This window comes from Anopheles darlingi, chromosome 3 (assembly GCF_943734745.1).
Source record: "Anopheles darlingi chromosome 3, idAnoDarlMG_H_01, whole genome shotgun sequence".
Lineage (NCBI taxonomy): Eukaryota > Metazoa > Arthropoda > Insecta > Diptera > Culicidae > Anopheles > Anopheles darlingi.
In genome coordinates this window covers 60788648-60807784 of record NC_064875.1, presented here as the reverse complement: position 1 = coordinate 60807784, position 19137 = coordinate 60788648, and the positions used below count along the sequence as shown (strand labels likewise).

The 19137-nt window shown below is 49.4% G+C and overlaps 1 protein-coding gene across 1 annotated transcript; it reads left to right on the top strand.

Moving 5' to 3' along the window:
- Window positions 1-17: 17 nt before the first annotated feature.
- Window positions 18-19112, top strand: LOC125956718 (uncharacterized). Its single transcript, XM_049688837.1, has 7 exons — window positions 18-121; window positions 390-578; window positions 892-1144; window positions 11225-15894; window positions 15969-17159; window positions 17235-17855; window positions 17932-19112. The coding sequence occupies exons 2-7, from the start codon at window positions 543-545 to the stop codon at window positions 18244-18246; spliced, it is 7086 nt and encodes a 2361-aa protein (XP_049544794.1). The 5' UTR covers window positions 18-121; window positions 390-542; the 3' UTR covers window positions 18247-19112.
- The last annotated feature ends 25 nt before the right edge of the window (window positions 19113-19137 follow it).

The following is a 19137-nucleotide window of genomic DNA, read 5'->3' as shown; positions in this document are numbered from 1 at the left end:
TTTGTTCAACCGTCGTCGGAAGCGCACACACGCGCGCGAGTGAAGAAAAAAAGGCGCGCGCTATTCCACGGCGATCTTTTCTCCCGTCGTTGTTCTTGTTCTTCGCCAAGAAGACGCCGCCGTAAGTTTCCAGTGATAATGGACTCTTTAATCAGTGGCAGTGGAGGGGGCGATTCATAACTTTCGTTCATGAAACTGGCGAACGGAAATCAACAAGTGGATAACAATCACAGTGGGCCGGCCTTGGTAGGCCCTTTAAAATACTTGGAATCGAAGTGTGCCGTGCTGGAATCGGAATGGGAAATGTGTTTTGCATCTCAGGTGGCACCGGTAGTGGTTTCTTTTATTCCTGTGTTTTGTGCTAACCGTTCCTTTTGTGTTCGTCCTAGCTAAAATAGCGTCACTTTTGGCCTTCGCTTTAGTGAACGTTTTTGTCGCCGCAGTCTTTTATTCGAACCCGCAAAGTGTTTGTGTCGCCAAAGTGGATTTAGTTTCTGCTGTGTGTGCCTTATTGTGTTTAGAACGGATTCCTGCCCTGCTTCATGGCTGCATCTTTCTGGCGAAAGCAACAAGAAACCGTAAGTTTCCGTAGAGAGATCAAAGTAAACATAGTTTAGCATACAGTTCAAGCTTTGCCGGCTTTTTTGCATTCAGTGAACTAGGAAGCGACCGAGAGAGTGGTAAAACATATCCGCATCTCAGGTCTTGGTGGCAAAAAAATCCGGTTTTCTCCACCCGCTCAACGGGCGCCCTTTGAACTGTCCAAGCACACCAAGTACGTTAACGTTTTATTTTCGTTCCTCTCTTCTTCTGCTTCTTTTGACACCAATCCTGCACCACTGGGGACTCGTTTTGCGTTTGCTGCATCATACCCCCTACCCGGTTGCCTAGGCCGACCAAGACGCCAATGACCTTCATGAATGTAGCAGGATCCCTGAAAGCCTAGCGACGCAGCAGCAACAGCAGCATCAACGAGCGCCGGCAGAATCGTATAGAAAGGCCATCGAAAACGAAGAAGAAGAAGGTGGCGGCGAAGAACGACCCAGACAGAACCGGCTGGCAAGCGCAAGAAACCCAGCGATCCTCGATGCGCTCGACTCCCTTCATCGGTCGCTGCTGTTCAGTAATCTAAAGTTTGATACCGGTAAGTAGCACCACACGCTTGTTGCTTTGACTGAGATTCGTTCTATACGGCATTTAAACCGTCGTAGAAGGCTTATCTCCTTACGTTCCAGCGCGTTTCGAATCGATTTCCTTGTACGACTTAAGCGTTTTTGCAAAAAATAGGCTTAACAAAAATTTCGTAGTTGACAAAATGTCGATGATTCATTGGTTTCGTATTGCTATAACAAAGGTTTCAAGGTTGATGTCATCGTTTTTTGACGTAGCTTGGGTATGCACACGCAGCAAGTTATTGAATTTCTGCAGTGTTGAAGCGACAAGCACAACGCCTTTTGCTCAGTTGAAATAGAGCAACAAAACACGCGAACATTTCATTCGAATGTTTCCAGAACATTGATCATCGCTAGCAATCACTTTTTTGCCCTCAACAAAGCTATCTTTGCTTAGAAAATGATCATCGTTACCATAGCAACGTAACTGTTTGCCACGTGACGAGTTCGGACTATTTTTTTCAATTCCCGGTTGTTTTTTTCTTTCTTAAAACCACAGACTACTTTCTTGTTTGCGTACAACAAAAAAGTTGCTAGATTCCAGGCACGCCAGCTCTGGTTGGATATGTGAGAAGGCAAGGAGGCACGTGTTTGTTTTGTCGTCGTCGTCGATTGCCGGTTTTTCATGCTCCATCAGACGTCCAATGTTGTTCCTCCCTCCCTCCAGCCCCTCTGTGGCTGGTTTGTGGTTTTACAATGTCGCTCTATACGCAGTTTCTTCCTCAGTCTTCTTTTGTGCCTCAATTCGTCAGTCTACACTGTCGTACGGGCGAGACAAGGCAACGACAGAGCGCGCATGCATATGAAATCCGCGCACATAATTACGAGAAAGCCACAACGACCAGCACCAGCCAAACTCCTCCTCCAAGGTTGATGTGTGCGAGCTACGTGGTATGGCATTACCAAATGGGGGCAAGTGAGACACGTCGCGCGCATTTGGTACGGTTCGCGACCGAAGATCGGGCTACTCTGTTACCCCTGCGATCAAAGATTGCGGTAAAGACAGAGACGAAGCACTAGCTGGCTCAAGATGAAGGACCTGGCTGGTAAACCATTAACGCCTCTCAACGTCACCACCGCTAACCCGACTCCCGTAATGTCATAGTCGTAATGACCCGGCATTATGATGGTGGAGCCTAGCTATTTTCCAATAATGCAGCCATGTGGCGGCAAGGCAGGCACGTTCAGTCATCCGCGTATGCAGTAGATACATGATGTGCTAGCGACACAGCTTCCGCGGAACGCTGGCCACTTGTGTTTACAGTGAGTTTAGAGATCCAGCATCGGGGTACACCATCAGTGAGTACAGCGATTGCCACAAGTTCTTAAGCTGTTTGAACAAACTTGCTGACTTGACTGTCAGCATAATTCATCATTAAATATAATGTGTCGAACAGGAGTTATATGCCTGACGGATGCCTTACTCTAATCTGCCACTTCTTACAGTGTGCTACCTTCATACCGTTCAGTATTGTAGATAATTTGCGCGATAATGTCTGCTGCATTTGCGTACAGGCGACGTCTAGGACGGCACATGCCAAACCGGTCCGGCCAGCCGAGGCGGACTTGGACGCGAACAGGTTGTAAGTACGATCGCGTGCCGACTAGACTTGTGCCCCCTGAGGTTACATTCAAAATGGGGCGTCTACACCAAGCAAGCAGCAATCGTATAATCGCCCATCATGCATCGCATTACTGGCCCGGGCTGATAACAACTGCGTGTGTGCCAAACTGAGCTCAAGCACCATAAGAACGGGCGCCACAGTCCGTCGTTGCATGTGACCTCTAGGAATTGAGGGGAGGCCCTGAGGTTCACCAACGGAGCGGTTGAAGCTAATGATTTGGCTCAACGCTTCTGTATGCCCAATCAATTCGAATGCTTGTTTTTTTGTTGCCATCGAGGCCATAGAGACGCTCGTGGAGTAGATTGCTTCATTGTGCGCAGTAAGCTGGAAGTGTGGTGCGTTCTCGAATCGAAACGGCTGAAGTTTTGGTATACAGCCTGTTGATTTCACTGAAACGTAGCAGCTTATGCTTCACATGATGCCACGTACGCTTCCATGACAACGTTCAAGTATGCTCCAGTTTCAAACATGATCGCGCTCAGTAGTCGTCCCCGAGGGAAAGCCCTCCTTCTGGTACTGCCCTTCTGTGTCCGATGCCAAGGCTTCTGTTTCCTATATCGCACGACGTCCGCCGCTTTTGAACCCGTTTTCGTTTGCTTAGGTCATTAGCGACGGAGCCGGTGGTCGTTCGATGGACGAGTGGAACTGTGTTTACTCGTGGCGAGATAATACTTGCAGCAGAGTCGCCAGAGTGGCATGGAGTTCACATGTTCCACTGGCCGCCGGTCGCTCTGTATTTTTGGAGCGGTGAAAGTGTATTACCGGCTTAGGGCCGGTATTTGTCCAACATTCTGTTTTCAGTTTGCCCGTCGTCATTTGATAGCAAACACGACCCCGAGGTCGATATGTGACATTTAGAGTGGATTACCGATAAGGGCCTTCAGTTAGCTTCGAACCAAGATCAATACTCTTATGTAATCTATTTTATGGAAAACGAATATCTAAAGTTGATTATTATTCAACTTCTTCTCCCGCGTCCTTCCGCGTCAAAAAACGTGACCACAAACTGACCTATCACAACCGGCATATTCGCCATTCGGCCAAACAGACGCACACCCGCTATAAATACATCTCATAATTCACGTATCTAATTCCTTCTTCGATACCGGTCTTAGCCGGATCTCGTCGAGCATCCAGACGATTGACGATAAACCGTGCATGGTTCACGCACACCGTCCCACAGTCTAGCGCCTCTGTCTCGGAAATCTACGATCAGCCGGCATGGTTAGAGCGTGGGCTTTAGCTTGATTGAAGCGTAGCCGGTGGTGGTACCGTCACACGCATCATATCAAGGAAGCATTCGCGATCAAAGCCGTACCTCCGGGGGTGTGCCAGGTGAACTGGTCGACGACCACTACATCCCACACAAAAGCGACTCCACGGTGGCCGCTCAACGTCGATCATTAAAAGGTGCGACAGTTTGTCTGGCGCGCTGTGCACTGGACCAACGATTAATGTCCCGGTTGAACGAACCTCCGCACTCTCGCGGTATGCTGGGGGACCGTGCAAGCGCGATCCTTACCATATGTGGACGAAGACGAAACCATTGCCTTATAGGACGGGCTACCGGTTCCCTTCGATGGCATGCTGTTTGTTTTATCGTCCCCCGATTCGTCCCGTCGATCGCTCTGTTCCTTTTCGCTCCAACTTTGGGCGAATGAAGGATCTTTCCATGCTCGGTAAATGAAGGATTGGCTGGGTCCGCCACGCGGGAATGTCGTTCTGCGCTGGGCGAAGCTTCCATTTTGTTCCTGTTCCCAAGGTCCCAAAGTGTGGTCAGCGCTTTTCTGCTTTCTTTCTTCCTTCGCTACTCCTTCGATGTTTAGTGTGTAAGGTGCCACGGCGTTTCGAGATCTTCTTTGTGGTGAACCTTTTCCTTTTTTTGTTTAAACGCTCCTCCCTGTTGCTGCTTCACCCCAATGTCTGTCCGGTGATCCCTTTATTAGGATGCCGAAGGACCATTTAGAGAGTAGAAATGTTGTTCTACCGCGTCTCGCCGCGGTCTGTCACACGCTCTGTTGCGTTTGCGATTCGTCGCACTTAATACGATCAGTAAAGAACGATTAATTGAATGTCATCTGCCGGTGTGCATCCGAGAGAGAAGAGCAGCAGCCAAGATAACCGTAAACCGGTCTCAAGTCCTTTTGTGCTGGAGGAAGGAATCAACTGTACAAATAAGCTCTCTGGCTGCAGCGACGTTAAAGGCACGAAGCCGATACCTATTAAGAATGTTTCCTTGTCAGTCTGACCACATGTTTAAACCGCCTTTATCTGTTAACGACACCTTCTTTGGTGGCAGTTGAGGCTGTTGTTCTTTTTTTTTTTTTACAAACAATCTAAGCCCCTCCGATAGCACTGCGTTTTTTTATGCTCATGTAAGTTCATTCGATGTTTCACTTCATAGAGCAACTGCATTTATGGCCCCCAACCCCAACCTGTTTATTTGTAATGGACCCCACTTTTCTCGAAATTCCACAGGATTCATACGTGCAGTAAATCATACGTTCGCCCAACACTGCACCTTCGGGGTGCATCGTTCCATCGCATGCAACATAGCGGCGCATTGTTATGGCACCATTCCTTGCGCCCCTGGGGTCGGCCGCAATCGCTTCGAACCACCGAAACCTTATCACTTCGTCCATCACCTTTCGCCTGACTGTTTGCCTCCTTGCCCTTTCGAGCGTTCTTATGCTTACGCATTTCTTCCGGTTCTACGAGCCACCCCGTTCACTTCGCTTGAGCCTCTTGAGCTCACTTCACTTCCGTCTTTCGCGTTGGTGAAGTGGTGCACCAAAGTGGAATCGTACTTAGGAGATAGCAAGAGAGAAAGAGAGGAAGCAAGAAGAGCCATGTTAAGCCGGCGGCACGTTGTGATATGTTGAGGTTTATGCTGGCGGCCGTCGATCGATCCAGACGAAAAGCAGACGCCTCGATGAGATGCGCATTGGGAGACGTATAGCGCGTAGCGGTATCATTGTATTTAATGACCAGCGGCGCATAAATCGTTTTGCCTTTTTCTCTGCTACGCTGGGGTGGTGTTTGTGTGTGGTTTATGTTCATGTTTCGATGCCCAATTCGTTGCTCTCGGCATCCTGCCACTGCTACCTGCTCAACCCATTTGCTCTCTGTGGCTCACAGCGTAAGGGATCGCAGCGCAAAGGCTAAATATTATTATTCCTTCCGGCCGAAAACAAACGGAAAACAGAAAACAGAAGCCGGTGGCCGCGCCTCCACACTCCGTGTTCCCCTACCGGAGTACGGCTGTTTCGGGACGATAAGCAACCAGCCAAAAACCAATGTATAAATACACCACACCGTGGTTACAAGGATCGCTTAACCTCGCTGCTGCCTACCCGGTTTTTGATTTGGTGCGAGAAAAAAGGTGGTCATTGAAGTCCGATCGCGTAGGTCCGGAAAAATGGTTTGGATCATGTTTCGAGTCCGCCTCTTGCCGAGGAGGGGCTCAGTCGGAACGGAAGTTCAGAGGTTCAAGGGTTTTAATGGTCAAACGGGTTTTAAGGGCCCGTACCGAGTCTCAGGTGAACTGTACTAGGGCTGGAACAGACAGAGGGAGCACCCTTTATGCTTTTTCGTTTGAATTGAAGCCGGCCCAAAGTACTCGGTAATGGATGATGATCGAGTGAATGTATTGTTTGCCAAATTTCCGTTCCAGTTTTCTCAAGAGGTCTCCCGTTTGCCTTTTATTTGTGTTCAAAGACGAACCGCTTAAAGAAGCTCTAGTCAGTTGAAGAAGGTTTAGTTGTGATCAGCGTGTGGGAACCGCACCCGAGGATCGTTTGTTTTTTTGCAGCACAGCCGTGCAAGTTTATGGAAAGCACGGAAACCCATAAAGATCCACTCCTCGCATACATTTGCGCTTTGTCTTAATGTGGCCACTGCGTACAAATGGATTTTGGGGTTCATTTATGGTGCTCCACTTTCGCAGACACAAAACACGAAAAAAGAGTTGTTTTCTAGACGAAACTTTGGCGGTGGCTTGGTGTACCTTATGGTCGGGAGTAATTACGATGTTTGCTTCGGTCCGAACGAAAATACGGAAGCTATCGCAGCTTCGCCAAATAACCTGCTGGCGTTAATTTGATAATAATGGCCCCCGATCTGGGTTTCTTTAGGCCACAAGCGTACTTGTGGTTTCGATATAGCGCCTCTTGGGGTTGGTGGCTTCGATTTCACCGTGAGGTTCGCAGCTCCGGGGTATCTAATCACCTCAATTCTTCTACCTGTTTGTTTGCCTGCTGACTTCGACAAGAGAAACACGTTCCAAGCATCTTATGTTAATGTACCAATCAATCAAAATCTTCTCCGCGGCCAGTGTGGCAAGATGCGTCTCGGGGAGTGCCAATCGGCAAAAAGATGGACCGAAGGGGGTTGCCAGTCGTACAATGGGGGGGGGGGGAGGTACACGTGGTTTTCGCTGTTTGCGATCTTCGACACGAGATCGCCGCTATAAGAGGGGCCGAGACTACAAAAGCAGCTTAAATTGATTTATCGAACAACCGGCAGGTTGATCATCATCGAGCTCGTCGGCGAAGGGTGGCACCGAAGCAGGTTTTACGCGCAAAAAGGCTTCCCTCTCTACCACCGTTTCATTGGCACACAAGTCGCGAGTGAGCGGTCGGTCGCGCTGGACCAACTTTGCAGTATCGCTAATAGTACCCTCCATTAATTGGTGTCGGTGATTACTTGGCGGCTTATCACAGCTCCGTTGGAGAGCTTTCGAAGGAGCCAAGTAGTGGCCACGTTTACTGTGGTTTGTTATAAAATTCTGATTGTCCCGCTCTCTGCTTTAGACCGGCAGTAAAAGGTAATAAATTTGCAAAATCTGTTTTAAAAGAATGGCAAAACGTGCTGCGAACGGCGAACATATTCAACCGGTCTTTTCGCGTGATTGGCAAACATGTTTTTGGTGGAACGAGGGAAAGACAAACGAGCAGAGAGAGAGAGAGAGAGAGAGAGAGAGAGAACGAGCCGGTTTAATTTTCTTATTCGACGCCTCTCGCCTTAAGCCGTCGTCGACGTGCCGCCCAATGCCGGGTAGAACAGCATTTCTCTTCCAGTTGCCCCCCCACTCCACACCATTAACGCGCTTTGATGGAGCCTGTTGGCAACTTTCATTGTTTATCTTTTGCATTTTGGCGTACTCCGGGGACTATCTTTCTCCATCCACGATTGCTGCGTGGCTTGGCGTGTCCGCCCGGTCCCGAGCCGGTTTCTGGTTTGTCCAGTTCGGCGATGCCCATCAAAAGTAAGCAAACATATAAGATTGCAAGAAGAAATCACCAGCAAGCAAGCAATGACCGATCGGGGCGTGCTGGTCCTTGCCACGTCGTTATCCTCGGCCATAGTCCGGTTGGTCCGGTTCCGAGTCGTTGTTAATGTCCCATAAAGCTTGTTCAAAATAACCGACATCTGAAGAAGATGTTCGGTGGCTCTGCTGGTCGAGTTTTCCTCTTTCTTTCTGCCAGATAACTGGGGCGCGTTAAGGTATTTTCTTTTCTCGGGTCTATACCTTCTGGAACATGCCATGAAATGAAGGACTCCTCGGCGTCCCTCTTTTGTCGATTGATGTAGCTTACTTCCAACAGAAATCAGCGACTTGCTCCTTGACTCGGCCCGCCAAGAAGAGAAAGGTCAGCAAAATGCCCGGCAAAAAGACGTTTCCACATTCCTGACGTATCATAAGAATTGCGCGTGCAATCGCCGGATTGGCGCGCACTAACGACGAGCAGAGATGGACGCGCAAAAACAAACAACTTCTTCAGTTTGGCAAGAACCAGGAACAACACACTGGAACTGTCACTATGGCTGCGGCTCCCGCGGGCACATTCACCTGTTCAAGGAACCGGAATGCTCCTTATCCACGGCACTGGACTCTCGAAACCAGTTTCGTCATTGGTGGCTGGGGTTCGCTACTGGAAGCAGCGATTTCAAATGGCTCTGATTGGCCTCGTACTCGTCTGTTCGCTTTACTCCTCTACCACACTGGAGAGAACCAAATCATAAAAGATATTCTGCACTAATTCAGGCCACAGCGAGAATCAATAGCATGATCACACGGTTTATGCATGAGAATGATGGTAATGATGTCGCTCGTTGCTAAGCCTGGTTCCCGGCTTTCGAGCATTTCATTTAAATTCTGAAACGATCGTTGCTACGCATTTTGAATATGTAACGGCTCCTGCTCCTGGAGAAGAGCTAGCACGCTCACCTCAGCCAGATTTTTACATATTTTAGTCGCTCCGTCTGTATCATATGAGCGCCTTCTCTGGTTTCTTCGTTCGTTTTCTCTTCAACAACCCGGGCGGTCATTGCCTCCGCCAGACTCTGGAGGCCGATTCCTTTTGCAATTTGTCCGCGCTCTTAGCCACGGCTTTCGATCGCGAATCGGTGTCGTAAATCAGTTGTCGCCTTGCATGCACGGCATCAGTACGAATACTGCACAAAGGAGAGAGAAGGAGAGCGCGACTACATTAAGTGTCCTGGCAGCGAATGGGAACTGGAATGTGAATGTGTCGTTTGCGAAATAACTTCGAGACGCTTGATGATAGCGCGTCCTTCTGGCAATCTTCAAAAATACGCCCCGCAGACACCGTACCATGCACGCGGATGCGAAGGAAAGGAGAGAACTCGATTGTTCATCATCGCTGCAGCCCGTGTATAGAGTGCCACGCAATGCATTTTAAGAGCGGGAAAGGAAAGTTGTGTTGACCGATGGACATACGTACGCCGCACACGTTGTGACACAAACTATCTGTTGCGATCCTCACGCAGCATGAAGCTGATAATAAAAATGCTAATAACCAGTCGCGCTTTTGCGGTGTGTGGCGAAGAAGACACAAACTGGTTTCGCTCCACCCCGTCACAAACATGTACGGTTACTGATAAAGCTCAGTCAACAGATTGCCTGTTGTTCAAGTAGCTACCCGTGCCAAGGTGTATGCCAATGAAGATGGATTTTTTATATCCATACTTCAGCACCGTGTTAAGTGGCGCAGTTATTATTCATATTTTTTTTTTTTTTTGTATTTACTAAACATTAATTGCCTGTCGCGGATGAGCATTTTTATAGATTCATTTATAGTTTGAACCGTTATTCAAATTGAAACAGTTAGCAAGTGATTGCAAAATGGTGCCCCAAATTGACCAGATGGCTACGACGGTTGGTTACCGAACCACAGCGAAGCGATTACCGTCGCAATATCTTCCAGAAACATTGCCGGGGACAAAAACCAGTTCCGCCCTTACAAATAACATCCTACTCAGTTTATCAGGGTGTAATCCGAGGGCGTTCGATCAATGGTGGCTTGTGTAGGGTAAATAAAAATGGAGAGCGCACTCTGTTTCGAATCTGGCTGTTGCTGCAGTGCACCGCGTAATGCAATGCATCATCCCACACCCCTTATTGCCTTTTTTCATTTCGTTTCCACTCCTCGACATGACGCAGTCGGTCCACCCTTTTAGTATATATAGCAGAGAACCTTCCCATTCCCCCATTTTCCAAGCTTCCTTAAAAAGAGATCAACCAACGCAACGCGACCGCGCACGGCATCTGGTGCAGCACTGGTTAAAGCTACATATTTGTACAAATGGTCTGTAGGCCCCGGGGCCATGTCTGGCGCACGCGTTACCTATCCGTTTCACGCGTGCGTCCTAGAAGACGCGCGTCCACTTGACTTGAATCTTGCTCGTCGAATCTTACTGCACGACCGATTCCGATTTCTTAACAGCAACACTCCGCCGTCTACCCTCTTGTTCCATCATCCATCATTCCACCGACAACCCGCAGCATTATGGACGAATTTCTTTCTCTCTCTCTCTTTCTTACACGAAACGATCATGTCACTGCAACTGCCTGAAGTGTCTGAAGGCGCACTCGAGCCTTTTTGGTTGGAAGTGGAAGCTGCTTGTGTCGCGCTGTCGTGCCCAAATAGAATCACCCTCCCAATTAAGGCAATCCCCGATCCCCGCTCACTTTGGCTCTCTATTTGACTCTCTCGCTCTGCTAGGCGTAACCACAGTGTCGCCCTACGCGTTATGAGTAGATCCGGTGTGTACACTTCGAGCTTCGACACTTGATGTTTCATTACCCCATATCTCATAGTTTAATGATGGTCGTTTAGCAGCAAAGTGGTGGCCCCTTCACCAACTGCCGAAAACATGAGTAAATGGGATGAAATTTGTTGTCACGATCCTCGTCGGTTGGTGGCTCTATTCCGGGTTCAATAGGAAAGGGGTTTGCATGCAGTATCAGATATGACTGGGAAGTGTGGTTCTGATTGTCTGGTTATTTAAACAACCCATATTGTCTTCACATCTTGATAGTATCTTAACAAAGTTAGAAAACACACATACTCGAGATATCGCCCCTAGTGGTCTAACATATGACCGTTATGCTTCTATTTTCAGCTGAAAAGGAACAGACTTTAGATGCGGGTTGCCTCTCACAAGATAGCGTAAAGGAGCAGCCAGCAGCAGCCCAATCGTGTATAGTACTCCAATCCCGGCCACTTGATCCGACGATTGCGAAGGTAAATATTGCCCAAGGAACCAGCGCAACGGCATCGTTTCAATCGACGAATGCACCGGAAACGAAGTGCTCGGAGTGGAGTGGCACTAGGATATCCGATTCCGTCGATACGGATGACGACACCGTAGATTGGAAGCAGGAATCGTCGTCTGATGGTGGTCCGGATCCTAATAATAACACAAGTGGAAACCGAGTCAAGATGATGGTCCAGAAGTACGACAAAGGCAAAGCGGGAGCACGTGCCGTGGTTTGCGCTAGCGATCATCATCCCGATGCGCACTGCATAGTCAAAGTGAATCCGGGCGATCGATTACGTTCCAGCGTTGGTTTCGAGGGAGAGACGAGTGATTTCGAGAGTGCCAGCGTAACCAGCGGGAGCAGTATGGCAGCGGATGATGTTGGAAGACGCAGCGTGCGGACTAGTTCGGCTTTCAGCGAAGGCAGCCGCGATGTGGCCAGTATCGATCGCTTTGATATGGGGATGGTGGAGCAAGCAGGAATTGAACATAGAAATGCCCCGGCGGCGACGGCGGCGGCTGCTGCGGCTGGCCATAGCACAAAGATTACCATTAATATTAACTGTCGTTGTGATACTGATCCTCGCAGGACGAGCAAAGCTACGGCCGGAGGAGAGGAGGAAGCGAACAAAGAGAATGTACATACGAACCGGTGCTCGGGGGCACACCATGCGCAATCAACGAAATTGTCCCGAACTGAGTTCGAAAAGGCGCAATCCGTGAAACAGCGCAAGAGCAATGAGACGAAGCCGGCACTACCGAAGGCGTCACCGACAGTCCAGCTCGATGGTGTCGAGGACGAAACGGAAAATGAAGAACTAATGGTACTGGAAAACGGTGAGCAGGAGGAGGACTCTTCGGAGGGGGGCTTTGATGTAATGGACCAAGCGGAACCGAGCGATGAAGCCCTGCACAACACCGATCGCCATCGCTATTCGGCGGGTAGTGGTCGATACTGTCAGTCGCCCGAGGACGAAGAGTATCTGGACTGTGATGAACTACGCAACGAATCCACACTTTCCTTTTACGAGGAAGCAACGTCGCAACCGGTGACGCCACAAGATCCGGCGAAGCGAAGTTCCACAACTGGAAGCCATAAGGAAGCGGAAGACGATGATAAGCCGATGATCAGCATCGTGCAGGAGCTAGCGGAGGATCAGCGTGAGGTCATGTCGACCATAACACTAAACAAGGCACAAATCAAGGCGATGCAGGAGTACAATGACAAGCTGGCGATGACCAAGTCGAATCCGGATGAAGAGGAAAAACCAGAGAAAAGAAGGAAATCTTACGAGGGCACGAAAAAACGGCATGGAAAGGTGAATTTTAATCGTCAGCAGCGCATAATGGATGATAATTTCTGCAACGAAGTACTCGACTCAGCCATCCATTTTGATCGGTTGTACGGTCTCAATCACGCTACCCACAAGTCTTCAGCGATGGAAGGAGACGAGGAATCGTTGCCAACATCCTCTCCTACGGGTGATCCGGCGAGAGAAGAGTGTTTCAGTGATCCGGGGCTTTGTGGTAGTGGTCTTACTTCACCCGGTGAAGAGTCCTTCGATTCTAGCGTTTCGTTGGGGAAACTCGAGGGAAAGGCACGCTATTCAGGCAGAACGGTTGGTCGGTTGATGCTGGCACGTTTGAAGAAGCTTCATCACCAGGCTATTGGGTCTGCTAAGCCGGGACGTGGCAACAACAACGTAGCCGGGTCGGAAGTGTCCACTAGTTCGTCACTACTGCACACGAGTGGACCGAAGAAACCTCCACGAACGTTTGCTGACTCTCCGAAGAGATCGTCTACCACTACACGCAAACAGGAAGCTTCTGCTCCTATCGTCGCGCCGTCATGTCCTAAGCGAGAGGATCTCGATGGGAGTGATCCATTAAATGGCCACATCGGTTGGAAGGTGGACCAACAAGGCCATTCTCGCCCAAAATCGCACCAAGTCGGATGGACAGTACCGGCGGTTTCGGAAGCAAAAAACCAATCCATTCCCGAACAGGTTTACAACATGCTACACTACTCGGAAGATGAAAGCCGAAAGCAGCTAATCCGGAAGGGCAATTCTAAAGCGGTTCCACAACAACAATCCACATCGGCTGGTGGTGCGAAAGGAAGCCGCACGGTAGCTAATGCCGCGGAATCGAAACTCGGTCCTCGGCTATACATTGATACGGTAGATGGTGTTGGTAATGTCAAAAATGGCGAGCCAAAAACACCACCGCACCGGCGTCACTCCTCTTCCACTGACTTTGAACGTTTCGCCAGAGAATCCAACGTGAAAAGCACCCCACATCGACGTGAACAGCGCGAAGGTATGCAAACCAGTATCTCCAGTGCAACCACTCGCCGTATTTTAGAGGAATTTTTGAACGAAGAGCGTGCCGCACAGTACGCTGCAGCAGCATCTCACCGAGGAAAGCTGAATGTAGGTGAGCGTAGACGTCGCACGACGGGCGGCATATTCGAGCGGCGACGATTGCAGCAGGAGAATTTTTTAGACGATGCCAGGCGCACGAACCATGAACCGCGGCGAAAGATGCGCAAATCGGCGCCTGCGGCCCCGACGACTTCACACCGTCACACTCCTCCTAATGTCGTCGATGGTCCAGTTCTGCAGCGTGCCTCCAGTCGCTCAAGCGTTGCTACGGCGGGGAAGATCGCAAAACGCCGAACATTCCGTAAGGCGGTTCCTCTGTTGAAACACACGCGCTCAATATTCGAGGCATCCAAGAAGAAAATTTTGGCCATCAAGAAATTTGAGACACCCAAAAAGTCTAACAACGTTCCGCCGGTCGATGAGTGGGATGGCCCGAGTATGCCTCACGATCCGAACATCAATCGGAACAGCTCGGTCAAGAAGAAGCATGCCCTGCATCACAAACACCTGGGCTACACGCCGGATAACTTACGCTGCAAATCATGCTGTCGGTCAGTCCAGACGGAACAGTTCCTTAACGAAGAAAGAATAGCGCCACCGAAGCGGATTGCAAATGTCCATGCGGTTGTCGCGGGATCGAGTAGGGCACGAGGCGGCGAGGTTGCTAAGGAAAATCGGTTTCCAGCGAACGGAACTGCGGAGTTGAATCGAAAATCTGCTCGCAGTTTGAATTTTGCCTCGGCTCCACCACCAAGGCGTCAACGGGAGCAACAGCAACAGCAGCCGCCGCCGCAGTCGCAGCAACGTCGCAGAACTGCTTCACCGAATGAACGATCGGACGAGGCGGCACCTTCACCGTCTCCCCCGAAGGTCACCAAATCGTTAAATGACCGAAAGTTTATGAAGTCTTTACGAAATCTCAAAATATCCCCTCGAAAGTTTTTCCGCTTCGCGTCTAGTGTCGACGCGACAACCAGCCAGCAGTGTGCGACAGTAAGCAGTAAGGAAGCAACGGCGAGTCATGGACTCGGTGAATTTCACTCCTTCGACGATCTAAATCTCGACAGCGTGGCCCATATGGGAGATTTCCTAAGCAACATTCGACAGATCGTCGAGCGACCGGCGACGAATGGCGTGGATCGAGGTTCTCCTGGCAGCCACCTGGCTAGTACGATCGACGGGGAACCGATCTACCAAGAAATATCCCCCAAGAAGGGCAACAAAATGGTGCTGAACGAATTCATTAGTAGCGAAACGAACAAACGCTATCTGATGGTAAACAATGATCCCAACATATTGTACGCGACGGTCAGTAAACCGACGGTACGTGACCGAGCAACGCTACCGAGGGCTAGGTCATTGACGGACGTAACGGGGACGGGTGTGTCGGACCCCGTTGAAACCTCAACACCAGTGAGAAAACCTCTTAACAATATCTGCAAAAGTCAGGTTAAACCCACCAACCGTCAGCGGGTTAGTCTTTCCCCGCGCACTGCAATACGGCGTGCTAGTCCACAGCGATCACTGGACAGTAGCCGGGACAGCGAGACTACCGAGGACGGTGAAGAGGAGGAGCTGGAGAACGATGCAAGTCATCTGTACCGAACGGCTTTGACGGGCACTAGCTACCGTTCTTGTGACAATGGTCGCAGCCGACGATCTACTAGCACTACCTCCAACAGCACGCGACGCTCTCTGTTTAGTCCGGACAAGTCTTTCCGTTCGCCGCGACACGTAACTGATGATGATGACCATGATATTTCGGTTTTGCAGCTAGAACAGGATCGTGCTGTTCCACAGCAGCAAAACGGACTAATAGACCAACAGGTGCAAGAATCGCTTATCGTTCGGGAACGAGCCGAAGAACGATACTCTGCCGTTCGATTGGAACACGAGCGATTCCAGCAGCAACCATTGCATAGGCTTAATCGTAACGGGTCGGGTGTACGTCGGCTTACCCCTAGGGCAGACAGCGAACAAAGCTTTGCATTTGAGAAGGACATCATTGTCGAGGTAGACTATATGGGTAATACATTGAGTACTGGCGAGAGCGAGAGCCAACTTTCCGGGGGCTTTCGAAATTCTTCTGGAGGACGTAAAACAACGAACAAAATAGCGCCAATTGGTAGTTTCGATACGGATGGCGAGGTATGTTGGAGTCTGGAGAACATCTGTTTTGGTTCCCACCTGCTACAATAATGCATATTTGTTGATTTTTTCAGATCGAATCCCTGCACCGCTACCAGGATCAGGAGATTAGCGAACTCGTGAGTTCGTTGCACAACAATGTAACACTGTCCGACATCGGTACACTGGAAACGGGAAGCTCGGTGGCTGGTGAAGAGTCCGTTGGCTACGATACAGTCGATTTCGTGGTCCCTTCGTGTAGCCATCAACAGCAGCAACACATGAGCGCTCGGTTTGAAGGAACGGGAATTTCGGAAGAGCTACCGAAAAATGATCCACGAAATTTGACAGTCAACACAGAGGATGCATCAAAGCTGATCAGTCAGGTGGATAATGATAGCACATACTACACCTCCCATCCCTCACCACCAATGATGGGCTCACCGTCAAGTGGCAAACATTCGTCCTCCTCCACCTCTTCCGGAGCGGCTGTTATGCGCAACTTGAAGGAGAAGCTACGTGCTTCGTTCCGCAAGAGCAAAAGTTTCATCAAAACGGAACGCCAGCGCATTACGGCCCTGATTCGCGAGGAACGTACCGGTGACAGTAAATACTCCTCCTCATCATCCTGCTCCTCGTCGTCCACCTCACCACGACGCCAGCAGCAGGAACGCCACGAAGCAGATACGGATGATACTACCTATCGATCGCTAGCTCCGGATGATTCACAGGCATGCATTGCTGCGGGATCAGTTACGGAACTGAGCAACCGGTATATGGCTAAGCTGATGGCACAAGTTCAACAGCAGCGCGATGCCCAGAAACAGCTGAAGCAGGCACTTGCGATATGCCGTACGACACGCGAGTTCGAATGCTCAACCGAGCTGATCGAAGCGGAACGCTTGCTACTGCTGGCCACACTGAAGGAAACGGCCGCGCGGAATGTGCTGAATAACATCGATTACGCGACCAACGGGTTGACACTTGCCGATCGTAAACGTGTCGGTAGGGTGGCGTTAAATCATTTCGAGTTTCCGCTCAAGGAGACCGCTCTCGCCGATACGCTATTCAACTACTTCTATATCGTCGTGTGTACGTACAAGAACGAGGTAAAGGCAACGTCTGCTAGAGAACGTCGCACTGATGGGCGTGTGTGTTTCCGGGACTGTGAGATTGAGTTCCAGGATCTGGACGCGGATTACGAGATACACGCTGAGGTGTTTGTGCTGCGTTTGAGAAAGAATGCGAAGAACATTAGCTTCGAAAATCGATACCAGCTGGACAAGGTAGCATCAATGGCGCTCGAAAAGGCTGCATTAGCATTATCCAAATTAATAATGTGTTTACTCTTCTCACCACAGGATTCGAAAAATACAGCCACATGCCCATCCCCCTCGAAGTTCCGCCGAGCCGGTAAAATGCTGTCATTCCGTTCCAGTTTGCCGAAAAATTTCGATTTTGATAATGAATTGTCGCGCTTTAAGTCGCAAGGCTACCTGACGCTCACCTCGTCCACGCTCGCCGCAGCTAACGTTGTCGACGTAGGTGGGGAAGAGGAAGCAAGAACACCGTCACCACTCGGACAAACGATCGATGGGACTTACCTTACAGCGGTTACGAACCAATCGGCAGATATGACGACCTCTTCCGTGCTGATCACAGGAGTTGAAACGACCAACAACCCATATTATTCCGTATCGAGCAACTTTCAGCGAATGGTACGCCGCCAGGGAAGCCACAATGTATTCCTGGTGGAGGATTTTAAGTATTTGGCGTTCGATTCGATGGCATACAGCTCGAACATGACCGGCACAATCGGAATGAGCATTGCCAGCGAGGTGCACTTTGAGAGCTCGGAGGTTAGTGGCTTCTTGGATGTGGGTTCGAAAGTTAACGATCAGATCAGCTGGAATCGTCGCTGGTGCAAGATGAACGGTTTTACGATGGAGTTCTGGAACTATCCGCAGGAGTGCCATGAAAAGGTAAGAAAAAACCGTGACTACCCTGGTATTTCGTAGCGTTGTCGAGTATAACACGGCTTCCCTTGTTCTTCCATAGCAACCTGTACTGTGCATCGATCTAGTGCGCTGCCTCAACGAACGGATTGAGTTAGCCGATCGCTCAATATGTTCACGAACGCGAACTATGAAGATTGATATTTTCGCAGCCAAGGCAGCTGGGTCAGGAATGAGCTGCAGCAGCAGCGGTATCGGGAGCTACAGAAGCACCGGTGGCACCTCTACTACCAGCCCCAGCTCAGACCGTAGTAACGTGTCGTACCATCTGCTTGCAGCGGACTCGCAAACAGAACTTAACCGTTGGATGCACGAGCTGAATCGAGTGGTGAAGTTCTTGAAGGAATGGAAAATTTAATGCCCACATGGCGATCTCTCCCTTATGTTGCCGTGGTGCGTGCGTGCAATATTAGAGATCATTCAATACACTCCTGAAGGTTAATGCATCGCGGTGTTTTAGAGTGCCTTTGTTTTATATATAGAACGACAGCCTAAACAAGATTTCATTAGTAACCTATACATCGGTGGTAGGACCATTCTAGTGTCCCCTCCACTCAAACTAAGACTGTGCTCGGTTGCAATCGTTAGGTCGGCTGCCATATGTCCTGTGGTGCAGGACGCCGCAACGACGACGACGATTTATTGATTTTAAGATGTTAGGCTACTTCCTTTCTTTTGCGCTTCATTTCCATCGTTAATTTAATGTTTGTAAAAAAGATGATTTGGCATGATTTATGCGCTCACATTCCTGAAATTGTCACGTTTTTTAGTATTATAAGGTTGGTGGCAGAAGCTTCTCAAAACGAATAAGAATACGAATAGCTTGCTTCGTTCATTACCCGTGAAATACTAGATGCTTGGATTTCTCATCATAAATCATTCCGATGTAGATCGATCTCATCGCTTATGAGTAAGGGTATGCAAGAACATAGAAATAGGATTCGCTACTGAAGCGCTGCTCTGCTGCCACCAACCAGAACTAGTGAATTGTAGTTAGTGAGCCATTGAATTCAAAGTTGAATATACAGGTCAGTCAGGTCGGTGAAGGACTTTGAAGTCATTAAAGGAATTCCTGTGTCCTGTTCTCATAGGTTATTGTTATTAATGGTCAGGTTACATCTTTCTAAATCATTGGTTTGGAAGAAATCTCGTTGTAGTGACGAAATAAAATCAACAAGACTTGCGGACATTCGTTTCGTCCGTTAAATCCGATGCTTTTATTTTTTTCTTTCTTCACCGAACACCAGCG